General features: G+C 37.8%; 1 protein-coding gene and 1 long non-coding RNA gene across 2 annotated transcripts in view; one reads left to right on the top strand and one right to left on the bottom strand.

Annotated features, from left to right (window-relative positions):
- Window positions 1–1,853: 1,853 nt before the first annotated feature.
- The window catches only part of DHX29 (DExH-box helicase 29), a 56,609-nt gene continuing 31,920 nt past the window's right edge, over window positions 1,854–26,542 (bottom strand). Inside the window, exons 15-27 of the mRNA XM_049863760.1 lie at window positions 25,445–25,589; window positions 25,192–25,309; window positions 23,282–23,366; window positions 21,514–21,602; window positions 18,004–18,132; window positions 17,293–17,368; window positions 16,311–16,535; window positions 15,018–15,154; window positions 14,511–14,604; window positions 9,806–10,108; window positions 8,324–8,455; window positions 4,696–4,792; window positions 1,854–2,134 (exon numbers count right to left, since the gene is read on the bottom strand). Coding sequence (XP_049719717.1) covers window positions 2,079–2,134; window positions 4,696–4,792; window positions 8,324–8,455; window positions 9,806–10,108; window positions 14,511–14,604; window positions 15,018–15,154; window positions 16,311–16,535; window positions 17,293–17,368; window positions 18,004–18,132; window positions 21,514–21,602; window positions 23,282–23,366; window positions 25,192–25,309; window positions 25,445–25,589 — 1,686 coding nt within the window. The 3' untranslated portion in view covers window positions 1,854–2,078. The remainder of the gene's footprint in view (window positions 2,135–4,695; window positions 4,793–8,323; window positions 8,456–9,805; window positions 10,109–14,510; window positions 14,605–15,017; window positions 15,155–16,310; window positions 16,536–17,292; window positions 17,369–18,003; window positions 18,133–21,513; window positions 21,603–23,281; window positions 23,367–25,191; window positions 25,310–25,444; window positions 25,590–26,542) is intronic.
- On the top strand, window positions 4,789–22,796 carry LOC126064693 (uncharacterized). Its single transcript, XR_007514600.1, has 2 exons — window positions 4,789–4,862; window positions 21,906–22,796. It is a non-coding gene; the product is annotated as an uncharacterized LOC126064693 (long non-coding RNA).

A 26,542-nucleotide genomic window follows, 5' to 3' on the forward strand; every position in this document is an offset into this window, starting at 1 on the left:
TGATGGTAGCCAGACACCATCTAGTTCTTCTGGTCTCAGGCTAATGGAGTCTCTAGTTTATGTGCCCCTTATGTCTCTTGGTTTAATATTTTCCCTGTGTCTTTGGTGTTCTTCATTCTCCTTTGCTCCAAGTGGGTTGAGACCAATTGATGCATCTTAAACGGCTGCTTACAAGCTTTTAAAACCCTAAACTCCACTCACCAAAGTGGGATGCAGAATATTTTCTTAATAAACTTTATTATGCCAATTGACCTAGATGTCCCCTGAAACCATGGTTGCCAGACTCCAGCCCCAGGTACTCTGTCCCTCAAAGTGTTTGGTCATGTTTAGGAAATTTCTAAGCTTTTGCTTTAGTCCAGTTTTGCTGAATTCCCCTGTATTGTGTTGTCCTTCCTTTCACCTAAGATGATTCTTGTGTACTGTCTAGTTAGTGAATTCCCCTCTCCCTCCCTCCCCACCCTCGTAACTATCAAAGAGTGTTTTCTTCTGTGTTTAAACCTTTTCTTGAGCTCTTATAATACTGGTCTCATACAATAGTTGTCCTCTTGTGACTAATTTCACTCAGCATAATGCCGTCCAGATTCATCCATGTTGTGAGATGTTTTGTGGATTCATCATCGTCCTTTATTGTTGCATAGTATTCCGTTGTGTGTATATACCATAATTTATCCATTCATCTGTTGATGGGCACCTAGGTTGTTTCCATCTTTCTGCTACTGTGAACAGTGCTGCAGTGAACATGGGTGTGCATATATCTGTGTGTAGCTCTTATTTCTCTAGGATATATTCCAAGGGGTGGGATTCCTGGGTCATATGGAAATTTCTAGTTTTTTAAGAAAGCACCGAATCGATTTCCAAAGTGGTTGTACATTTTAAATTCCCACCAGCGGTGCATAAGTGTTCCAGTCTCTCCACAACCTCTCCAACATTTGTGTTTTTTGGATTAGTGCCATCCTTGTTGGGGTGAGATGGTATCTCACTGTAGTTTTGATTTGCATTTCTCTAATGGCTAATGATAGTGAGCATTTCCTCATGTATCTGTTAGCTACCTGAATGTCTTCTTTGGTGAAGTGTCTGTTCATATCCTTTGCCCATTTTTTAACTGGGTTGTCTTTTTGTTGTTGAGGTATTGCAGTATCCTGTAGATTTCAGAGATTAGACCCTTATTGGATATGTTGTAGCCAAAAATTTTTTCCCAGTCTGTAGGTTCTCTTTTTACTCTCTTGGTGAAGCCTTCTGATGAGGGTGTTTGATTTTTAGGTGCTCCCAGTTATCTAGTTTCTCTTCTGCTGTTTGTGCGTTGTTAGTTTTTTCATAATCTCAAACTTACCAACTTATCAATTCAGTTGTAGATACAAAATGGGCTTGCGGGTACCACTACATCTTTTTGCTTAGTAAATGTTACTAAGATGGACAGCATCTATTAATAGTGTGTACTTATTTAAGTTTGGAGCCCTCGTGGCACAGTGGTTAAGTGTTTGGCTGCTAACCAAAAGGCTGGCAGTTTGAATCCACTAGCCACTCCGTGGAAACCCTATGGGGCAGTTCTACTCTGTCCTACAGAGTCACTATGAGTTGGAATTGACTCAATGGCAATGTTTTTTTTTTTTTTTAAGTTCTGATTTTGAGTATTAAACAACTAATTGCTGAAGTTGTTCATTTCCTGGAAATCTAAGTTATAACTGGTTTTGGAGCTCATTTTCTCTTCTGGCTCAAGAAGATCTAAATTCTTAAGACTTCAAGGACTAATAAAGGATGAGGAACACAGGGAATCACAACACTAAACTGCAGATACTTTAGACACAATCCTTGCTGTTAAGGCGCATAATGACAGACAAAACATAGATGATTACCAAAGAATTTATTGTAAATGTAGTGGCAAATACATTGAGAATCATCATCATTAAAAAGGAGCTAGAAAATTACCCATGTTTAAAGTATGTGCTTTTTTCTGCCACGTTTAAGTTGTGGCTAGTACCAACACTGTAAGTACTGAGATACTTAATGGGATGGTCCATATAATTTCATGACTGTATCTTCATGTTGAATTTTAAAACAGCTGACCTTGAGTTTCAATGTCAATTATTATTCTCTGTTTTTATCAATTCTGTAATGATCTGCAGAATCTTGTCATCTGAGTGGAAGAAAAAGAAAACCATAAATAAATTCAACACTGGCTAAATAACAGGTATACTTCATTAAAAGAGCCTCATAAATTACAATACAAAATTAACACCAGCAATATTCACTATGAAACTAGAGATGCTATAAGGTAGTTTGTTGCCCTACAACTATTTTAATTTTAATCATTGTTATAGTTATATCCACTTTGACTAAAGTTAACATTTTGAATATGTATAGGCTAAGGTGTGAAGGGATGATACGACATAAACCGTACCCCTTTACAAGGAATAATTTCTTTAAAATTCCTTTAAGACAAGAAATTTCCCAACTTTTTCACCTGACTCAAATATACTAAAGACTCTAACCACTCTTCTGTGTTCTTCAGAGTATGTTGATGTTTAGTTCAAGGGAAACAAATTTCTGACAGGGAAGTGCTTTTGGAGAGGTGTGAATGGATAAGTGACAGACTTTTCGACACACAAAGGAATCAAATACCAATTGACCTGACAAAGAACAATGGACAGCTGCCTTATTTGTTAACAGCCGCTTCTAAAATTGTGACTCCTAAGAACTTCATAACCAGCTCTCAGGTAGTTATAATTATCAGGGCTGTCAGACTGAAATTCTACATTTATTAGACATCTTATTGAGCATTCTGATAACTGGGCCTGTGTCCTGACATTCAGGTTCTTGGGGGCTACAGTGGCATTAAAAAAAAGGAAAATAGAGATCACTTCCTGGAAGGGGAACAATGGCAGGTCTAGAAAGAACCATGATTTTTCAATTTGAGGAAGAGTAAAAAGTTAAAGAAAGCACAAGAGCAACTCCAGTTGCTTCTTATTCAAAAGCTTGGCATTATAACACAATTTTTTCTTACTGTAAGGTCTAGAAAAAAGGACACTAATGTACTTCATCTTCTCCCTCCCAAGTCAAAAGTGCATGTTACATCTAGGGGTAAGTTCTGCTTCTCTTTCATGGCAAAGGGAAACAATGACATCATTTTAAAACTCATTTTGCTTAATTTTAAAGTTGATTTAAACTTTAAGTCCTTTTATATAACGTAATTCTTTCTGAGGTTGGAGTAAGCTGAGTTGTAATTCACAAAGCTCCTTAAACAAAGAGCCCTGATTTCTTAATATGTCAAGACCTGATGCAGGTTTCCAGCAGTACAGGAAAATCAACAGTTTATTAATGCTTATGCACTCACACTCAGTCACACAAATGAACACAGGATGAGGCTTCAGGGGAGCAGCGCTAGATCCGTAGCTCCCCAACTTGTCTCATTATCAGAATTAACTGGGAACATTTGTTAAAAACAATCCCACAACACCCGAAGCCACTAGTAATTCTTAACATCATTAAAAGCAAGAACACCAAACTTAGTGCTTCCTAGAGTGATGCAACGGTAAGAATACAGCACCCTCTGGGAAATACTATTTTCCTGAAAACCTTATTCTAATCAAGCCTCTACATGTAACTACCAGTCTGCAGAAAATGCAGAGAATAAACAAGTTAAATCGAAGCATGAGGATGCAATCAACCAAATCTTAAATGTGAAAAATTCTAAATTCTACCAGAAAAACGACCGAGTTTATTAAAAATAATTCATTTAAAAGAAGAGGGTAGTGATGGTAGGGGGAAAGCGTTACTGTTATAAATTTAAAAGATATTAAAAAATAATAATACAGTCATGGGCCTCGCCCACAGGGGAGATTCAGTGTGCCTGGGGTAAGTTTTTGGAACTTGTATTTTTTACTGCCATCAGGATGACTATGATGATTTGACAAATTTGGGAAACATTGCATCAGGCTAACTGGAAACTTAGATGTCCACTGCAGACCTCTGTTGAAGGATAATGTTTGTATTTTACACTGACTAATAGCTCTGCCTTTGTGAAAATAGTAGAGAAGACACACTGGGATGAATCTCATGGAAAGTCTCTCATTCTCGTTTTTTATAAAAACCGTATTACCAGTTTACTAGGATGTGAATAAGTAGCCAAGTTCACAATGTTCAGTTTTACCATCTTTTTTTAGTGGAATGGCCAGAAGTTTAGAAATGAAGCTTAGAAGAGGAAGGAGGAAACTAAAAGAATCTGAAGTAGATAATTAGGTTGTAAATAATCAATAACTGTCTATGAGTTTGATGGAATTCAGCATAAAATAGATTTTATTGATACAATTTTTAATCATATGGAATTTAAAACCCCTGGTGGCACTGTGGTTAAGAGCTCAGCTGTTAACCAAAAGGCTGACAGTTCAAATCCACCAGCTGCTCCTTGGAAACCCTATGGGGCAGTTCTATTCTGTCCTATAGGGTCACTACGAGTTGGAATCGACTCAATGGCAACACGTTTTTTTTTTTTTTTAAATGTGCTACAGTGTACTCCCATGTTAAAAACAAACAAACAAACAGAAACCCCCACAATTTCTAGTATCTGTTTTTCAGACTGTTCTCTTACAAAGTTTTCTGACATATTTACATATCTATGTGTGTCTGTGTGTATATCTATGTATATATGTACACACACATGTATACTGTCTTCTATCTACATTATAATCAAACACTTACTTTCAAGGGACATCTTAGGATTTTCAAGCTTTTTTCTTAAAACAGAATCAATAAGAACTCTCAGTTGCTTGAAAATAACGGCTATCTTTACAGGGGCCTGTTGAGAGAAGATGACAAATTAGACAAAGTTAATCCAGGAGAGTGTCAGTGTGGTGAAATAAACCAAGGTAAGCATATATACTTTACAATCTGCCTTAGCACATCTTGATTTTAATATAAAATATGATGGGGGAAAATAAAAGCAAATGACTTCCAGTAGTTAAGCTATGCAAACCTCAATTTCTTTATAAAGTACCCATAAATTTGGTATCTCTTCCCAAAATAAACCAACTACTGTTCTCTTATATGAACTCTGTAGGCATCATGGCTATATTTTCTGGGAGGGATTTTTTCTTTTTTAAAGTTTTATTGAGGTATAATTTAAAAACCATAATATTAACTCATTAAGTGTACAATTCAGTGATTTTTAGTACATTTATAGAGTTGTGTAACCATTACCACAATCCAGTTTTAGCATACTTCTTACCCATTGCTGTCAATTCTGACTCACAGCAACCCTACAGAACAGAGTAGAAGAGTAGAACTGCCCCACAGGAATGCTTACCACAATCTTTGCAGCCACCACTTGTCTGCAAGTTTGTCCTACTGTGGTGGCTTGTGTGTTGCTGTGATGTTGGAAGCTATGACACCTGTATTTCAAATACCAGCAAGGTCACCTGTGGTGGACAGGTTTCAGTTGAGCTTCCAGCCTAAGACTGACTAGTAAGAAGGACCTAACGGTCTACTTCTGAAAAAGACTGGTGAGTGAAAAACCTTATGAATAGCAGTGGAATACTGTCTGATACAGAGCCAGAAGATGAGCCCCTCAGGTTGAAAGGCGCTCAAAATACGACTAGGGAAGTGCTACCTTCTCAAAGTAGAGTAGACCTTAATGATGTGGATGGAATATCGCTTTTGAGACCTTCATTTGCTAATGCGGTGACTCAAAATGAGAATAAACTGTTGCAAATATCCATTAATAATTGGAATGTGGAATGTACTTAGTATGAATCTTGGGAAATTGGAAAGTTGTCAAAAATGAAATGAAACACATAAAGATCAATATCCTAGGCATTAGTGAGCTAAAATGGACTGGTATTAGCTGTTTGGAATTGGACAATCATATGGTCTACTATGCTGGGAATGACAAGTTGAGGAGAAATGGCACAGCATTCTTCCTCAAAAAGAGTATTTCAAGACTTATACTGAAGCACAGCCACCTGGCCAACCGACTAGAAGAGATCTATATTTATGCCTATTGCTAAGAAAGGTGATCCAATCGAATGCAGAGATTATCGAACAATATCATTACTATCACGTGCAAGCAAAATTTTGCTGAAGATCATTCAAAAGTGGCTGCAGGAGTGTATCAACAGGGAGCTGCCAGAAATTCAAGCCGGATTTAGAAGAAGATGTAGAACCAGGGATATCATTGCTGATGTCAGATGGATCCTGGCTGAAAGCAGAGATTACCAGAAAGATGTTTACCTGTGTTTTATTGAGTATGCTAAGCCATTCGACTGTGTGGATCATAACAAATTATAGATAACATTGCAGAGAATGGGAATTCCAGGAACACTTAACTGTGCTCATGAGGAACCTGTACATGGATCAAGAAGCAGTCGTTCAAACAGAACAAGGGGATACTGCATGGTTTAAAGTCAGGAAAGGTGGGAGTCAGGGTCATATCCTTTCACCATACTTATTCAATCTGTATGCTGAGCAAATAATCTGAGAAGCGAGGCCATATGAAGAAGACTGGAGGAAGTCTAATTAACAACCTGAGTTATGCAGATGACACAACCTTTTTTGCTGAAAGCTAAGAGGACTTGAAGCACTTACTGATGAAGATCAAAGACCACAGCCTTCAGTATGGACTACACCTCAACATAAACAAAAATCCTCACAACTGGACCAATAAGCAACATCATGAGAAAAGATTGAGGTTGCCAAGGATTTCATTTTACCTGGATCCACAATCAACAACCACAGAAGCAGCACACCCACGGAAGCAGCAGTCAAGAAATCAAAAGACACATTGCATTGGGCATATCGGCTGTAAGAGACCTCTTTAAAATGTTGAAAAGCAAAGATGTCACCCTGAGGACTAAGGTGTGTCTGACTCAAGCCATGGTGTTTTCAATTGCCTCGTGTGCATGTGAAAGCTGGACAATGAATAAGGAAGACTGAAGAGGAACTGACACCTCTGAATTATGGTGTGGGCGAAGAATACTGCCAAAAGAATGAACAAATCTGTCTTGGAAGAAGTACAACCAGAATGCTCCTTAGGAGCAAGGATGGCGAGACTACATCTCACATACTTTGGACGTGTTATCAGGAGGGATCAGTCCCTGGAGAAGGACATCATGCTTGGTAGAGGGTCAGAGAAAAAGAGGGAGACCCTCAACGAGATGGATTAACATAGTGGCTGTAACAGTGGACTCAAGCATAGCAACAATTGTGAGGATGGGGCAGGACTGGGCAGCGTTTCATTCTGTTGTGCATAGGGTCACTATGAGTCGGAATCGACTCTACAGCACCTAACAACAATCTTTGGATGAAGGGTGAACCTCAGGAGTGACTTCATTACTGAGCTAAAAGGGTGTCTAGAGGCCATACTCTCAGGGTTTCTCCAGTCTCTTTCAGGCCAGTAAGTCTGGTCCCAGGTCATTTTTATGTATAATAAATTTTGAGAACCAGTGCTCTTTCAGTGATTCTCAAAATTGGTCCCCAATCAGCAACATTAGCATTGCCTGTGAACTTGTTAGAAATGCAAATTCTCAGCAGGGGTTTGAACCAGACCAAACAGGGTTGAAGGCCTGGTTATTTCATGCAGGAACTCTGGTTTCTTTTTTTATGCAACACCATGAGTCAGAATCGACTTGATGGCAATGGGTTTGGAATGTTTACTATACCACAATTTCTTCTGATTTGAAAATAGGAATACAGCAATATTATTCCTTCCTCTCCTGCAAAGGTCAAAGAGCTGCATTATACTCAGGAATACATGCAGCACACTCAGCCACGTAATGACCCCAGTATGTAGGCACAGTAATTAATCTTTCTATCTGCAAATCTTATTTGTAAATTAGATCAGCATAATATCTTATAGACAGTACAACTGGTGGTTATATACTGTGTAGACGGTAGAACAAAGTGGCAAGTGCATGAGTTTGGGGATTAGACAGTACAAGGTTTGAATCTTGGTCAACCAATAACAATCCATATAATCAAGGGAAGTTATTTAACTTCTCACTGAGCTTACGTGCCTTATAAACTATAGCAATTACCCAACAAGGCTGTTAAGATATTAAATTTGATAATTCATGTGAAATAACCAACCAAAATACACAACCAATGGCAAGTTATAATTGTTATTGATAATAAATAAAGTTTGTAATAACTATCATTTGATTTCCAAATTTAACAGATATTAAACTATAAACCAATAAAAAATAAGGAGGTGTTCTACTTTAATTCAAACTATAGGAAGAAATTATGCGAACTCCACTAGAATTTTAAAAAATTTACTTCAATGGTATTGGAAGTAGAACATTTTTATGTAATGAAAATCAGTTGTACTGTGTACCTGAAAATAGATCCAGCCATCAACAGAAAGAAGACGCTCCCGGTGCTGAACTTCTATGTCACCACCAAAAAGTAAAACTGGAAAAGGGGTGATTAGGGTAGTTTCCCGCAAATACACTCTGGCATACCTTACCTGCATAGGAAAAAAGGGGTGAAAAAACCAATTTCACAGCCTAAAATTATTAAAAAAATACATTTATCTATTTCACGTAAGAATTTTAAAATAATTTGTGACTATATATTTTAAGGCATAAGTTTCTGTAAAGCTACGTGTTTATATTCTCTTATATGCACAGTTGGCCAATTTTATAATCACCACTACCATCTGTGCATTTATACTATTAAAAGTCATTTCAAACATTAATATTCAAAGTGTCTCCACTATGCAAGCCAATTTGTCTGTAACATCTACTGATCTGTGTGGATTATCTTCCCCACGTTTGCTTTTAGACCAGTGTTCAACTACGGCCACAAATATAATCATTCAGTAATTTCTCGTATTTTACATTTAAATTCAGTGATATGCTGGGAGCTATTCAAGCCAGTGCTTGAAATTATGGATCCTTGTTGCTTTAAAGGTAATAAACATAACGGAAACACTATTTTAATAAAGGGAGAAGAAATATGTTTCAATTTGACATGCTCCATTCTCGTGATGTTACTGTCAGCTTCCATCAAGTCGCCCCAACTCACGGCGACCCCATTCACAATAGGACTGGACTGTTGTGATCTGTAACATTGTCACTGGCTAACGGCTAGGCCTTTCTTCCCAGTCTGTCTTAGTCTTGAAGCTCCATTAAAACCTGCTCAGTGTCATAGCAAAACGCTAGCCTCCACTGACAGATAAGTGGTGGCTGCACTTAGGGTGCACTGGCTGGGAACTGAATAGGGTCTGTGCATGGAAGGCAAGAATTCTCCCATTGGCACACCACTGCCTTCTTTCTTCTCACACTGCCTTAAAAAAACCCAGTGACTACAAGATAACTATGACAGAAGAGAAAATGCCACCTTACCCTTTACCATAAATTAAAAAGTAAGAAAATGGCGTGGCAATGCAGCTATGATTCAAAAGGTTCACTGCTTCATTTGCTATTATCTGAGGTGATCTTGTGACTCAAGTTGTTGCCAAGTCACACATAGTCCAACTAGACCACCCAGTCTTCCCCTTATTTGGGAATGGCACATGCAATAGCACCTTCTAGTGAAACACTTAGGAATTATATATTTTTAAATAACATCTATTTGTTACAATCTTACATTTTTTTCTTTCATTAAGTGAAAGAGAAATAAGCAATTTTTTGGTTGTTTGAGAAACCATGTACATCTTGATTTAAAAGATGAGCACAAACAAATAGCTCAATTTGAGAAACAAATAAAATACATGTTAGGGCATGCTGACTTGAGTTGTGAATAACTTCTAAAATACGCTCTGCTTATTGGAACTTAGGAATGAGCTGACGAAAAAGAAAAGCGAGCACTTCACCTTCTCCTGGTGTAAGAGCCAGCCGTAAGTTTGCAACTCTCGATTCACAGAGGAAGGGTGCACTTGTGCTTTGCCCTGAGCTGTCTCCACCATGCAAGCCAATTTTTCTGTAACATCTACCGATTTTGTGTAGAGTATCTTCCCCACATTATCGTACAGTCCAGCGGCCAGAACAGCTTTAAGAAGGGCGATTTCTTGAAAGGAGAGGGTCTGTGAAGCTCTGTTTCCTTCCCAGCTGTTAGAAGTTGTGGATGATGAAAATCCTGCTGCCCTGACCAACTTTATTAACTCCTGTTTTACATCCTAGATTGGTGTATCAAGAGACAAGATCAGAGTTAAATAAAATAGAGAAAATGCCAGATAAGCTTGTAATTTGTACTACTGTTCCCTATAAAAATCGACAGTGTGCCAAATTATTATTTAATTAATTATAGCTCAAATTAGATCAGGGAGGAAAACAAAAAGACACTGGAAAGTTGAGGACTAAACAGTCAGGCTGCCCCTGCTCCTGCCCCAAGACTTTGGATGTTATAAAACCTAAGAATGTCTAAGATATGACAGCAATAAAAATGTGCCCAAACATGTTTTCACTCACTGTATCTACTTCAGTAGTAGCTCTCCTTTCTTGACATTTTTGCTCAAATTAGGATGGTCACAGAGAGAACAGCATTGAGGAAGAAGGTAGTCAAAACTACCTTCTTATTTCTGGGAGTCTCACCTTAATTTTCTAATAAGGTGAGATAAAGTTTATTAGTGGCAGCTTCATTTAAATCTAAAATTGTAGCCCAAAATCTCTTTCTAATCTTTAGTAGTGCCAATCAGCTAAAATACTACAGGAAGGATGTGCATTTTTCAAAGTAAACAGGATACAAGTGATTAAAAGGTGGTATTTACATTTAGGATATCCTGTAGGTTTTAGGTTTGGGGCTTAAGGGACTTTGATTTCAGGGGAGGAAAAACCAAACAGGCAGCTACTGTAACACCAGGGGTTGGTGAGGAGATCTAAAACCTTGCAGTCCAGGGGAGGTGATAAAAAGGCTCACAAAAGGAAAGGGGTGGGAGGCAATTTGGAGGTTGGGAAGAATTAGAAGTGTTAAGGAAGTGTTGAATTAGCTTTCCACATCTTGAATCCCAGAAACTGACCCTCAAACCCAAAGCTTTCGGACTAAACCAAAAGCAGTTTCCTGAATAAACCCAACGCTTCAAAGGCCAGCATAGTAGGGGCGGGGGTTTGGGGACCATGCTTTCAGGGGACATCTAGGTCAATTGGCATAATAAAATCTATTAAGAAGACATTCAGCATCCCATTTTGGAGAGTGGCGCCTGGGGTCTTAAACGCTAGCAAGTGGCCATCTAAGATGCATCAATTGGCCTCAACCCACATGGAGCAAAGGAGAATGAAGAACACCAAAGACATAAAGGTAGGTATGAGCCCAAAAGTCAGAATGGGCCACATAAATCAGAGACTACCTCAGCCTGAGACCAGAAGAACTAGATCGTGCCTAGCTACAACTGATGACTGCCATGACAGGGAACACAACAGAGAACCCCTGAGGGAGCAGGAGAGCAGTGGGATGCAGACCTCAAATTCTCATAAAAAGACCAGACTTAATGGTCTGAGACTAGAATGTCCCCAGAGGTCATGGTCCCCAGACCTTCTGTTAGCCCAAAACAGGAACCATTCCCAATGCCAACTCTTCAGAAGATGCAGATTGGACTGGACTATAAGACAGAAAATGATATTGGTGAGGAGTGAGATTCTTAGATCAAGTAGACACATGAGACTATGTGTGCAGCTCTGGTCTGCAGGGGAGATGTGAAGGCCGAGTGGGACAGAAGCTAGCTGAATGGACCCAGAAATACAGGGTGGAGAGAAGGAGTGTGCTGTCTCATTAGGGGGGAGAGCACCTACGAGTATATAGCAAGGTGTATATAAGGTTTTGTATAAGAGACTGACTTGATTTGTAAACTTTCACTTAAAGCACAATAAAAATTAAAAACAAAACAAAAAACCCAATGCTGTCAAGTCGATTTCAGCTCAGAGTGACCCTACAGTACAGAGTAGAACTGCCACATAGGGTTTCCAAAGCTGTAATCTTTACAGAAGCAGACTGCCACATCTTTCTCCTGCAAAGCGGGTGGTGGGTTCAAACCGCCAACCTTTTGGTTAGCAGCTGAGCACTTTAACCACAGTGCCACCAGGGCTCCTTTCAATTGACCCAGTGGTGGCTATTTGTTTAATTTAGTCCTCTATCTGTTTTGAGAAGGGGACAAAGTTCATTCCACTTAGAGACGTCCCTGCTGTCATCCCAGTGGTTATTTTTAAGTTACAAAAAAGTAATAGGTCAAATTATACGGGGAAAAAAATCTTTTTTTAACCTTTTCAAATATGAGTATAGACTATAGAAATCATGTGGAAGATACAATGTTTACTGTGTGACTAGCATGTCTGTATGTACTAAATACCATTCCCCTTTAAATAAATACTGAAAAACATGCTGTGCACCAGGAACAAAAGGATAATGGATGTGGAAGAGTCCTGCGTTGCACAAGCACTTGTCTTTACATTTTAACTACACTTCTACTCTCTCTCTTCCTAGAAATGATTCTGGTCCTAAACTGTAGTCAAAACCTGGGTAATGGGGAAAGCCATCAGATTTCCCTTCCTAACCACAGATTTATAAATTTGGCCAGTCAGGCACAAAGTAGGATGTCCTGGGTGCCTTTTTTTTTAACTAGGTCATCACACAGCACAACTAAGTAGCTGGCTAGTAGGTAGGAAAATATGAAAAACGCTGGGTCCCTTTGGAACGATGGTTTATCCCAAGTCTGGGGCATAAGATACAGAAGGTAGGCCTGAACACCTTGTCATACCAAAGGCCAGAAGCTATCTATCAAAGACTGCAGGGGTTACATGAAAAGGATTCAGGAGTCAACGTGATAGAACTTCCACTGGCCAGAGACGGGACAATTTGAGTATCAAAAAATTAATATCCACAGTAGATTAGAACACATCAAATATTTTTAAGCTAATGAGTTCATAATGATTTTAATAAACATTCACTGATAACCTGTGGATATATCTAGGGAACCAACTCATTCTGAAAACTGCTAAGTAAAAGGAAAGAATCAAGCATTTATCCTAGTTTTCTTGAATAAACTCAGGGCAATCAAATGTTGATATTCTTCTTTACAAAAGAATACTAACTAATAAACAGAATATCACCATTTTCCAACCCCTAATGAAACAATGGATATGGGTGTTATCAATGGCTGCTAAAATTCTGATGGGGAATTTTATAATGGATGACTCTGGTTGACAATATCTGATCCCACTGATGAATCTTAATATTACAAAGAGGGAGACAACTTGAAAAACAATCAGCCATATCCGTTGTCGTCATTAGTTGCCTTCAAGCTGATTCCAATTCACGGTGACCCATGTGTGCAGAGTAGAACTGCACTCCACAGGGTCTTCAAGATTGTGGTCTTTCAGAATCAGATCACTGGGGCTTCCTTCCGAGGAACCTCTGGCTGGCTTTGAACAGCCAACTTTTTGGTTAGTAGTCCAGTGCTTAACCATTTGTGCCACCCAGGGACTCCTCAGCTATACCTAGAATACAGCAACTACAGGACAATTTCCTTGGTTTCTTCAAAAAATAAATAGCAAGTGGGAAAAAAATGAGAGGGGTAACTATAAAAGACACTTAAGAAGCACATCAATCAAATTCAATGTCCAGACCTTGTCTGGGATCCTGGTTTGAACAGACTAGCTGTAAGGACACATTTATGAGACAATCAGGAACATTTGAACACTGACTGTATATTTGATGACATTATGAAATTGTTACCTCTTTTTAGGTGTGATAAGGTGGCACAGTGGTTAAAGTGCTTGGCTGCTAACCAGAAGGTTGGCAGTTAAAACCTACTAGCGGCTCCTTGGGATTAAGATGTGGGGGTTTGCTTCCGTAAAGATTAAAGCTTACAGCCTTGGAAACCCTGTGGGGCAGTTCTACTCTGTCCTATAGGGTTCCTATGAGTCAGGACCAGCTCGGTGACAACAGGTAAGGTAATGTTTAAAAGAAAAAAAAGTCCTATATTTTAGAGATACATAATGATCTGATACCTGAAGCACATAATGATTATTTGCTTCAAAATAATGTAGAGGGCAGAGAGTGGAATAAGGGCAATAAAAATAAGATTGGCTAATGCCAATTATGAAAGTAGGTAATGGGTACATAGGGGTTCACTATGCTATACTCTACTTTTATGTGTTTGAGATTTACCATAATTAAAAAAATAACAGTAACAGTTTCAAAGCTGAGGAAAAATTATTCAGCTATTTCTTTTAATAATGAGGGACTGAGGTCTAAAGAGGTTAACTAACCTACCCAGGCTGAGTTGTTGAATAGAGAACTATTGTAATTCCCAAGCTAGTGATATTTCTATGCAATCATGTTGTCTCCTTTTTACCATTTCCTGAACACATTATTATTGTTGAATATTATTTTTTAATCACTGTGTAATACATATAGGTCACCTGGTAGGAGAAACAGCAAAACAAAAAATTACAAATTCATTTACTGAATAAATGTTTATCAAACCCTTACTGTGTGTCAGGCACTATTCTAGGAAGTCCTTTTTCCAAAATAAATCTAATAATCAACCATATATCCCTGAATTAGAGAACTGTATTAAAACTTACCTCTAGGGTTAACAGTGATGTTCTATTAAGAAAGTTCCTCCGGCAATATGCCATTTCAGAACGATAGCCTCCTTCTTGTCGGGCTTTCTTCCATCTAGATAAATAAAATGACCAAAGCTCAACATGTTTTCTTCCCCAAATCTCTTTTTCAGAAGTTTAATTAAATTACAGTCATTTAAAAAGAAGAGCGATCTTGCTTGTAGAGACGGCTATCAATCATATATAAAAATTTCAACTGCAATGCAGATATTTTTGTTTATAACAGTAAATTATTCAATTACTTCTAATATGAGGTAACATATGCTCAATACAAAGTACACTGTTTTTAAATTTTAGGAAGGACTATAAAAACACGAACCTCTAAAATAATTAATTAAACCTTGACCAAGGGATTAACTAAAAATAAATCTTAGATGTATGCATTTAATGAAAGTCAAAGATAATCTTTTTAAAAAGTAAATAATCTCAGGTCATTGGCTTATTGACAACACCCAGATTGTCTCTTACCCCAGGTAGGCATTGTAGATCGTCAAGTGGTCTGAGTCTGCCATAGCCAAAGCTGATTTGGCAAGATCTGCTTCATCTTTTCGACCAATTGGTGTGGTAAAAGGAGACTTCTCTGTCATGACTGCAGCTAGCGTTGCCTACAAACAAATAAGCAAATACTTTATCATTAAAGAGGTGTATTTTCAAAGCTAATTTGTAAAAGAAAGCAAATAATAAAACAATCACACTACCAGTTGCATGTTTCTTTTTAAAATACATTTATCATGTTCTACAATAGCCAACTTCATTTTAAGTAGGTTATTTTTAATTATGCTTTGTGAGATTTCTTGAATATATTATCTGACTTTACTTTTATACCATCTCTCTGAGGTAAGCAGAAAAAGTATCACCAGAATCAGAGATTAAAAAAAAAAATTTTGCCGAATGTATAAGTGATTTGAAGTCTGTCATAGAGTTAGAGGCAACCCCAGAATAATAGCTCAGTTATTTTGACACCTAGAACTTCCACTGCCTGCAATGCTCTCAAAAATAACTTAGTATCTATCACAACCCATTTGTTGTTGCTGCAGCTTTTCAGATCAACTATCATGGTGGAAATTTCTTAGAAAATATTTACTCCTACACAAGGGTTTATTTTTTGGACCTGGCACAATTCTGCTGAGTACGTATTTCTAATACTAGAAAAAAAGAGACTATTGCAAGTTACACTCTTTCCATTCTGTTTTGACAGTCCTGATTTGCAATTCCAGAAAGGGTCATGGCTTCATAAAGTTGGAAAGCTGGAATGGCATAGCAGGCCTATGTACCCAGAGATTCCGACACGTGAACAGAATTTGTTAATTCTGATATAGTGTGAGAGAAGAGAACTGCTGGCTGGTAGTTGCTGGTTTAGAGAGATAACCCAGAAAAAAGAAGGGAGGAAAGTTTTTGCTTCTACTTTTGGGAATCTATGGTGTTCAAAGCTTCTGAAGAATCATCTACTACATTTTCAATTAAATATATATTTCAAGTGGGATATTTGATAGCAAACCCTAGACAAGAAAAACCCACTCAAATAGTATCTCCAGTACATTTAACCAGATGGATGAATATATTTGCATGCATAGTAAATATAAAAATTTAAGTACTACATTAAAAAATTCTCAAGCATTCAGGTTCCTGGATTTTAATGCCAGTCCAGACATTCCATTTGATTAAAAGAAAGATATGAAATTAAAAGTTAAACATTGTTTCCAAATTAATTTCCAGGTCCAAATGATATTTAAACTAAAGCAGCAGCCTTATTTGACTTACCACTGGTTCAAGGCAGCCAAATATGGCACCAAAAATAAGCATCTTCCCAATCTTGACATTCACAGGCAAAGCTGCAAGGTGTTGGCCTAATGGAGTCAGTTTAGGTTCATTTAGTTCACAAGCTCCAATTTTTCTGAGTAAATTCATCGCATTGCTGATCACTTGAAGCTGAGGAGGATCTAAGGCTTTGGAGAGGAAATCTTCAGGAGAACCAAGACTGCATTTCTGCAGGTTGAAAAAGAGTGACAAATTGGCATGTAATAAGAATTGACATTGCCACAAACAGGTGTTCAAATTGGAACTAAATTTGAGTTTATTAAAATTCTGAGCAAAGAAGGTAAATGTGTGAGCAAGGCTATCCTATTCTTTTTCTTATAATTGGGGTGTGTATGTTGGGGGGGGCGGGGGCAGGGCGTATGAGGATAAAATCTTCCAGTCCCCATTTTTAATTTCTTTTTTCATTCTTGATATTGCGAGAGTCAAAAAATCTAAGAACCGAAGGAGATTTTAGATCTTTCAGTCTAGGATGCCCTTGGTCTAGGCCAGGGTTTCTCAGTCAGCACTGACATTTGGGCCGGATAATTCTTTGTTGTGGGTGGCTGTTCTGAGTCTTGTAGGGTGTTTAGGAGTAATCCTAGCCTCTACATGCTGGATGCCAGTAGCACAACCACTACCACCCCCAGTTCTGAGAACCAAAACTGTCTCCAGATAATGCCAAATGTTTCCTGGGGGCAAAATCGCCCCAAGTTGAGATCTAGGTTATAAGGCTGTTTTAATCTATAAAGTGTGAGTGTCTGGCAGAATCAAAGCACAGTGGGTTTACTTATGAAAAGGTAAGGGGGCATTTATTAAAGAGTGACACAGCAGAGAGCAACATAAGATAATTTTAGGTCCTTATTTTTTTCCTAAAAAGAGGGTAAAGAACAAAAACTTCATCTAAGTTCCCTTTAAAAAAAAAAAAAAAAAATTCCCTTAGGATTACCATAATATGAAGACATAATTCCTCCAAAGGTACACGCAAGATTTCAGGGACAGAATACTCCATAAAGCCTTCAAATCTGAAAAATAATATAAAATAATACTAAATACTTCACATGTTGCAGTGTAATTAATTACTTTTATGTGTGGCCTTTCTAGCCATGGTCTTGTGACTCCCACCCAGGTGATTGGGTAGGGCTGTGCAAATAAGATAATTGTGGCCCCACTGAAGCGACTGGTCAGTTTTGCGTTCAGAGAGAGCCAATTCCAGAGCAGAGAGGAGAACCCACTACCACCAAAGGAGAGACCTGCAGCAGAAACTCACAGGAGACAGCACAGTAGGCTTCCTGGCCCACAGAGCAAGAAAGCTGAGTGCCTTTGGGCAGAGACTGAGGGCCTGACCCAAGAATTTGGGACTTGCCAGCGTCCACAACTGCGTGAGCCATTTCCTTTTTATGCTTCTGTGAGTTCTGTGAGACGCTGCAGTGAATTAGGGAACCCAAAGACAGGAGGAAGAGTACTAAGGTGAGAAGGAGTAGTTGATGTTAGAGATGGAGTGGGTACAGCAGCTTGGAAAAGTTAGATATTGGGGACATCTATAACCTCTGCCTCACAGAAACCAGCTTTGTGTTGATCCTTATAAAAGAAATTATTCATTTACATATTATCAAAAATGTCACGGTCTGATTTATGAGTGTCTTAAATTTCAAATTACCTTTCTCTTGTGTACATTCGGAAGCAGAAGCCATCTCTGACCCGTCCTGCTCTCCCCTGGCGCTGCAGAGCGCTAGCTTTACTGACAAATGTCTCAACCAAAGAACTCATCTGACTGCTTTCATGAAACCTAAAGAAATGTTTTAAGAGAGAATATGTAGATAAATGACTTAAATCGAAACCTGAAAAAGCTGGAAATACTTAACTCTTAAAATTAAACTGAACAAAATATTGTATGATCCCACATTATATTGTGGGTAGTCCTTGACTTATGACGTGTTCAAGTTACGATCAACCACACTTAAGACCATCTGTTCTTTTGTACATCTTATGGTTAGTAATATGTACGACATACAATGTTGCAGAACATAATTTACTGATGTTATCATTCTCATGTGTTCACTCGCAGATGTGCAATTTTATGATTTACTGTTCAAAACACTGCCGTATAGATTAGTTTTGTAAACTAAATCAGGGGTGTCAGTTGTTTGAAAACATGGACCCAAATGCTGATCGCTTTGCTAAAGTCGATAAGCAGGTTTGGGAAGCAGTGAGATGTGTTGCCATGAAATATATGAAGAAAAAAAGAAAAGGACCATAAACAAGTCTCGTTAATTTTCTGACTAAAAACGCCACCCCTAGTCCTGGGGATGATCCAGAATCTTCCACAAGTGGAGTTATTTACCACAACTGACAACATGCCAGTATTGTCCAATTCTTCTTCATTGTCAGAGAACATTTTTATAATTTATGTAGCTTTTATGTATGTATGTATTAAAATATATCTAAGTTTATATGTAATGTTGGAAGCATTACAAAGACAAAGATCAGATTTATAAAGATACTGATAATAAAAGGCCATAATAATGAAAACCAAAAAGAAAAAAAAAAGGTACAGGTAGTCCCCAGGTTATAAAGTCTGACTTACGGACAACTCATACTTGCCCATTAATATTATTTAAATTTGCCTTCACTCTGAATCAGTTGAACCAACCAACCTCTCCTCACAACAACTTCATCACAATCACCTTCACCTGCCGCATTTGCAGCTTTTACATCACTGAATAGTCCTCAAGACTTCTCTTGCCTCAAAACCGAAACCAAACCCATTGCCACTGAGTCAACTCTGACTTAAGAGCGACTCTGCAGGATAGTGGAGAACTGCCCCACAGGGTTTCCAAGGTTGTAAATCTGTACAGAAGCAGACTACTACGTCTTTCTCTTTCGGAGTGATCTTTCAGTTATCAGCCGAGAGCTTTAACCACTGCACCACCAGGGCTCTTCCTTGCACTAAAGTAAGGCTAAATAAGAACCGTATGGACCTGTTCTGATGTACCTACAAATTCTTAAACACACATTCAGGAATGGCTCTCGTTTGTAACCCGCGGACTGCCTGTATTTGACTGTCACAAATGACTTATGACAGAGTTTTAGGAACAGAGCCCTGTCATAAGTTGGGGACTACCTGTATATGAAATCTGTAGAGTAGACAAATGCACAGAGACAAAAGTTTATTAGTGAGTACCAGGGGCTGGGGTAAAGAGGGAATGAGAGTTATTACTGAAGGGGTACTGAGTTTCTCTTTGGGGTGATATAAAACTTTTGTAAGTGGATAGTGGTGATGATAGCACAATATGGTGAAAGTCACTAACACGACTGAATTATACACTTAAAATTGGTTAAAATGCAAACATTTTGCTATATTTTACCACAATGAAATTTAAAAAAGAGGCACAAAAAATACTGAACATAGGCTAAAGTACATTATTATTGTGGACCAACATTTCTCAAACCATGTTCCATACTCAAATACAAACATTGCATACTATATCTCGTACTACCAAATTAAAAGCTCTGAAAAGTTCTACAAGAAAGAAATCCATTTAACTTACCATTTTCCAAACTACTCTGACCATGCAACCTTTTTGATTTTGGTGGAATACCTACTATGCAACAAGAGTTCTTTGAAATAGTTTGAGAAATGCTGCTGTGAATACAACAAGTCAATGTATCTTTCATGAGATTTAAACCCTAAAGAGTTAAAGATTTTTATTCCAACAAAAAATACCATGGTTTGAGGGGACCTCTAAGTCAATGGGCAAAACAATTCTATTATGAAAACATTCTGCATCCCACTTTGAAATGTGGCGTCTGGGGTTCCTAAATGCCAACAAGCGGCCATCTAAGATACATCAATTGGTCTCAACCCACCTGGAGCAAAGGCAAAGGAAGAACACCAAGGTCACACGACAACTAAGAACCCAAGAGACAGAAAGGGCCACATGAACCAGAGACCTACATTATCCTGAGACCAGAAGAACTAGTTGGTGCCCAGCCACAATCGATGTCTGCCCTGTCAGGGAGCACAACAGACAACTCCTGAGGGAGCAGGAGACCAATGGGATACAGACCCCAAATTCTCATAAAAAGACCATACTTAATGGTATGACTGTGACTAAAGGAATCCCAGAGACAATGCTCCCCAGAACTTCTGATGGCACAGGACAGGAACCATCCCCGAAGACAACTCATCAGGCATGAAAAGGACTGGTCAGCGGGGGGGAGAGAGATGTTGATGAAGAGTGAGCTAATTAAATCAGGTGGACACTGGAGAGTGTGTTGGCAACTCTTGACTGGAGGGGGGATGGGAAGATAGAGAAAGAGGGAAGACGGCAAAATGGGCACGAAACGAGAGACTGAAAGGGCTGACTCAATAGGGGGAGAGCAAGTGGGAGAAGGTAGTAAGATGTATGTAAACTTACATGTGACAGACTGATTGGAATGGTAAATGTTCACTTGAAGCTTAATAAAAATTATTAAAAAAAAAAAAAATACCATTCCCCTAATTCCGGTCATTCTTCAAGAGGTCTAACTCAAACAATTGAGGGTTCATTTTCCATTGGATGGCCATACTCTTTTCCAAATATTGCTAAAATTTCCTAATATTAGAGGTACTGTATAGAGATTACAATACACTATTGCATTTATGATATAAATATTAAAACACTTATAAAGTAGTAATCTTTTTGTTGAAGATTAAGTAAGGTTACCTACTATGTGTCAATTACTGTGCAAGGAATTCCAATCAGGAAATTTTCATTTTCCCAATTTATATACAAGGAAGCTGATGATTAGAGAGGTTATATTACTTGCTCAAGAATACGGAGCAGATTTAAATTCAAATCTGACTTTAAAACTCATGTTCTTTTTCTGTAATCCCCCAAATAATCCTTTATTAAACAATTTATGTTCTTTTATTGAATTTTTTCTCAGCTATTTCTTCTCTAAAAATAGGAGTACATGGGCATTACTTTTGGGAAAACCCATGACAAAATTCTGACATTTAACTCTCACATTTTAAAGTTTCTTATAGTTTCTCTGACGGTTTTTCTTTTGGGCAGGATTATGATATTTGCGATTTTCCCTATGTAAGCCTGATTTCTTCTAGGAATTGTAGTTTCCAAACCCTTTTCAAGTTAAAAATGCTTTGATTTAGAAAACTGAAACTTACTTATTTTCTTTTGTTCTTCCAGTATCAATTACGAATACAACATCTGGAATGGTGATACCCGTCTCTGCAATATTTGTTGCTAAAACAATCTGAAAATAAAATCCAAAAAATTCAGATAAAAACTTTCAGCAATATAATTTAAACTTCATTAGATAGATTGAGTAGATGAATTTTAAAAAGTGTATTTCAATTTTATTTACAAAAATTCACTATTATTACTGGTTTATTTTAATTTGCTCTAATTAGTTCAGTCAGCTCAGCTTGCCAATTAAACCAAAATTACAGATTTTTATCCCAACGAAAATAGCATTCCTGTAATTCTACTCATCATCTTAAAAATAACGTAAGTCAGAGAATGCAGACATCTCAGCACAACTCTTCACAACTTTTAGGAAAAAACTCCAATCAAAAAGTGAGAACTGGGTTGCCGTTCTGGCTCTGCTAAGCTTTGTGACCTTGGACAAGCCACTTTATCTCTCTGGGCCTCAGCTACTTCAATTACAAATGAAGAGGTAAAAATAGAGATTTCTTAGGTCCCTTTCCAGCTCTAAAATTCTTAATGGTGATGGCTGAATAGTGCAATCTTCTGCATGTTTTTGTGAGTATGTGTGTGTGTGTTATATTCTGGGAGATAAGTCATTTAGGAAATTCTAGGTCAAATTCAATAGGTACTGCTCTCTCTCAACTGTAGGCCCTGGTGGTGCAATGGCGTACAGCTATGGCTGCTAACCAAAAGGTAAGCAATTGGAATCCACCAGCCACTCCTTGGAAATTCTATGGGGCATTTCTACTCTGTCCTGTAGGGTTGCTATGAGTCAGAATTGACTGGATGGCAATGGGTTTGTTTGTTTTGGTTTTGGTTATCTCAGCTGTACATTTCAATACTGAAGGCTTGCTTTTTCTTATTTGTTTACACTAGGAAATGGAACCCAGATTATTAAGGGCTGAATGGGACCTGTGAGGTCATTCTACTTCAGTTGCTTTCTGATTTCTTTATTTTTGTTAAGAGATGGAGCTCTTTTCAAACAATATCTCACAAAGAAGTCCAAATGCTACAGATTAGAACACAGCCTCAGGACCCTTGGAGTTCCTCAGAGCAGTCAGAAAGCCATCAGTGTAATCCAACCACTTGTAAATTGTAAAAAGCAAGGCTGAGTGGGCTGCCAAAGGCCACACAGATGGCAGCAGGTAAGGGATGAAAACCCAGGCCTCCTCCATTATAGCCCAGGCCATTTTCTTGGAGCTGTGTTCTCTGCAGTTCCTACATTTTTTTTTTTTTTCTTCTGAAAAAGGGTTCAATCTAAAAAACTCTTTGCTAAGAATCTCTCTGTTCAGAGCCCTCAGCAGAGGAGACAATGAAAATATTGATATTTTTTCCTAACCCAACAGTTCATGTATTGCAAAAACAATCAGGATGAAGAGCCTAGAGAACAAAGAATCCTCCCAGTCAGTTATCTCTGACATCCACAATGCATTCCTGGGGAAAAGTAGGAGTTTTCTTTTCACAAGCAACATTCATGCCTAATTTTTCAACTACTGCTCTCCTAAAAAGTCTTGTCCCTTTAATAACAAATAATATAAATACTAAAATACTTGAATTGTAATTTTGGGTTCATGTTATGCTAAGCTGCAGATCATGTAAAGCTGGAGTCTGCCATGCACTATAAGGAACTTAATAGTGACAACTGTGAACGATGATAAAAGTCATAACTCTTCCATGGCATAGTCTCAGGGGGATCACATACAAATGTGCTGTACTGCATCTTACCTTCCTGACTCCTGGAGGAGGAAATGTGAATGCTGCAGCTTGATCTTGAGTGGAAAGAATAGAATGCAGAGCTATCACTTTATATCTGAAAGTTAAAATCATAGTTCTTAGCAAGAGTTTCTCTTTAGAAGGCACTGCAAAGAATAACAAAATTTATTTGCAAATTGAAAGCAGCTTTAAAGATTTCTATTATGAAAAATTTTAAACACAATAGTTCAGAGAATGGTACAATGAATCCCCATAAATACTTGTCATAGAGAAAACTTTTAATATGAATAAATAATATGGAATATAGGGTTTAAGAATTTTTAAAAACGTTCTTAGGTTGAAGTGATAATCATGACAGCAGTAATAAACTATATCAAAACAGATATAGTCAACAGCTGATTCAGTATATATGGGTAATCAACTGCAGCCTTGGTGTTTTGCAAAATCCAGTGGGTTGTAGGAGGGGAGTCACTATATTATTCTTAACCGCAAGATTCCCTCTGCTTAATCACAGTAAGAAAATAGAATACAGATATAGTACCTAAGAATTTTCAGTATGTAAAATGCTATAATAAAAATGTCTTAAAAAACAAAACAAAAAAACACCTTAGTTCACCATTGGTAATTTTTTTTTTCCTTCTAAACTTTATTTTGTTGTTGAGAATATACACAGCAAAACATATGCCAATTCAACAGTTGCGACATGTACAATTTAGGGACACTGATTTTGGGTTTGGGATTATATTCTTTGAGTTGTGTAACAGTTCTCACCCTCTTTTTCTGAGTTGTTTCTCCTCAGTTAACATAAACTCACTGTCCCCTGAGGTTCCTATCTAATCTTTCGAGTTGCTGTTTTCAATTTGATCCTGTACTGATAGTTATTAGAAGAGCATAACGCTCAAGGCAAACCTTTTTTACTACTGAAGCTAAGCTATTGTTTGGTTTTAGGATGACTTCAGGGGATATTTTTGGTTTAAGATTTAAAGATTATCTCAGGGCAGTAGTTTCAGGGGCTCATCTACCTTCCATGACTCCAGAATGAATAGAGTTCATGAGAATTTGAAATTCTGTTGTATATTTTCCCCCTTTTGATCAGGATTCTTTTACGGAATCTTTGATCAAAATGTTTAGCAATGGTAGCTAGGCACCATCCAGTTCTTTGGATCTCATGGGAAAGGAGGCAGTTATTCATGGAGGCAATTAGCCACACACCCCATAACCTCCTCCTATTCCTGGCTCTCCTTCTTCCTCTGTTGTTCCAGAATACGGATCAATCGTGTCTTGGACGGCCGCTTGCAAGCTTTTAAGACCCCAGGCACTATGTAACAAACTAGGAGGTAGAGCAGAAGCACTAAACACGTTATTAGGCCAATTAACTGGGATGTCCAATGAAACCATGAACCTAAACCTCCAAATCAAGGAACCAAATCCCATAAGGTGTTTGGCCGTACATAGGCAGCCTCAGCAGCTACTCTTTTTTTTTTTTTGTCATTATTGTAAATATATCACACAATTTTTGCCAATTCAACTTTTTACAGGTGTACAACTTACTGACAGCAATTACAATAATCAGCTGTGCAACACTACCCTTAATCAATGCAATTTTTCCATCACCATTAACCACCCCCTTCCCCTCCTCCCTCCTATCTCTGGTAACGACTAATAAACTTTGGTCTCTATACATTTGCCTTTTCTTGTCTCTTTATTTAAGTGAGGTCATACAGTATTTGTCCTTTTGTGATTAGCTTATTTTGCTCACCATAATATCTTCAAGCTCCATCCATATTGTAGCATGTATCAGGCATCACTGGCAATTTTAACTAAAGGTAAAAAGTCTTCTAAAGCTCTCATCAAGAATTTTAACGTACCAAATGTTTTTCTGTTTTAAAACCACTGAGAATATAATGAAAATTTGTAGTTACCGTTCAGGATAAAATCTTCTGTCAGTTGACAGGAGATCATACAACTGCTGAATATGAGCAAGTCCTGGTAAAAAGATCAGTACTGCTCCTTCAATATTTCTGAATTGGGGACTTCTGTCTGAAATGTTTAAGAAGATACAATATTCAAAAGAACGGAGATATAGAACACCACATAAAATATTAATAAAGCATCTCCAGTAAGAAGAAAAGCTTTGTCAAAACAAATGGAGACATTTTAGGAACAGAAATATACCTAAATATACCAGAAGTTCCAAAATGAGATCCAGATTGATTTTATGAGGGTTCATGTAGAGAATAGCATGCTGAGTACGGCTGCTGAACTTCTGGTAAAAGGGATTTAAATCAGCACTTGCTCCGGTCTGAACTGGGATGTACTCCTAACAGAAACACAGTCAGAGAAAGCTGAACAAAAATATTTATTTTTATAAGAAAAAAAAGGAGATATTTGCATTCATTCAAATCTTTATTTTTCTAATTTTTTTAATGTTAAAACCCAGCAAGAGTGCAATTTTTAACAGTGGAAAAAGTATGAAATTTTAAATATCTCCTATAATTTCGTCCAGCCCTTAAATGTAGCTAAACCTTTTTATCTGAGCATGCACATGCTAGATTAAAGAGAACTGAAGAGAGACATTATAGTCACATACACATCATTCTGTGGCAGCTGAACAGCAGCCACAGGCCAAGAGAGGTCAAAACGTTAATAAGTAGTTTATACCTGACTCATCCTTTCTGCCTTCTACTTTGGCTGCTGAATTTCAGTCATTTCTTCTGAAATATTTGTAATTTTCTGAAGTCTTTCTTTAGTTTCTAAATTCTATCTCTGGAGTTTTAGGGCAAGATTAGTTTTTGCTTTCTCGGTTTATTTTGCTCAATTAAAAGATAAAGTAACTTTAACTTTGTACTTCCATCAGATTGGATACATGTCTGAAATATATGCTGGATCTCCTACCGCTGGCTAAAATGTAAGATAACATAGTTTTTGTGCTATTTTTAACAACATGCAATGAGACTAACTCCTTAGGACTAACTGACTAGCCCTGGACAGCTTCAATGTGGAGCTGAGGGTGGCTCCTGCCAGGCCATAGGCCCTGAGAAAGCCAATGGCAAGGATCTAGATTTGGGACCTGTCCCATCCTGACCACCTATGGTATTGGGACAAAGAGAAAATCAGCACATACTTATTCCTCAATAATTACTCATTGCTACAAAATTGTTATAAAATTGCTTCTTATATGTTCCTTGATTTTTTTGTGTGTGTTTACATGGCCCGGGATGGTGTAAGACGACAACTACAATATCACAAACCAAAGACTACAATTCTATGAAA

The sequence above is a fragment of the Elephas maximus genome, chromosome 2 (assembly GCF_024166365.1).
Source record: "Elephas maximus indicus isolate mEleMax1 chromosome 2, mEleMax1 primary haplotype, whole genome shotgun sequence".
NCBI classification, from domain to species: domain Eukaryota; kingdom Metazoa; phylum Chordata; class Mammalia; order Proboscidea; family Elephantidae; genus Elephas; species Elephas maximus.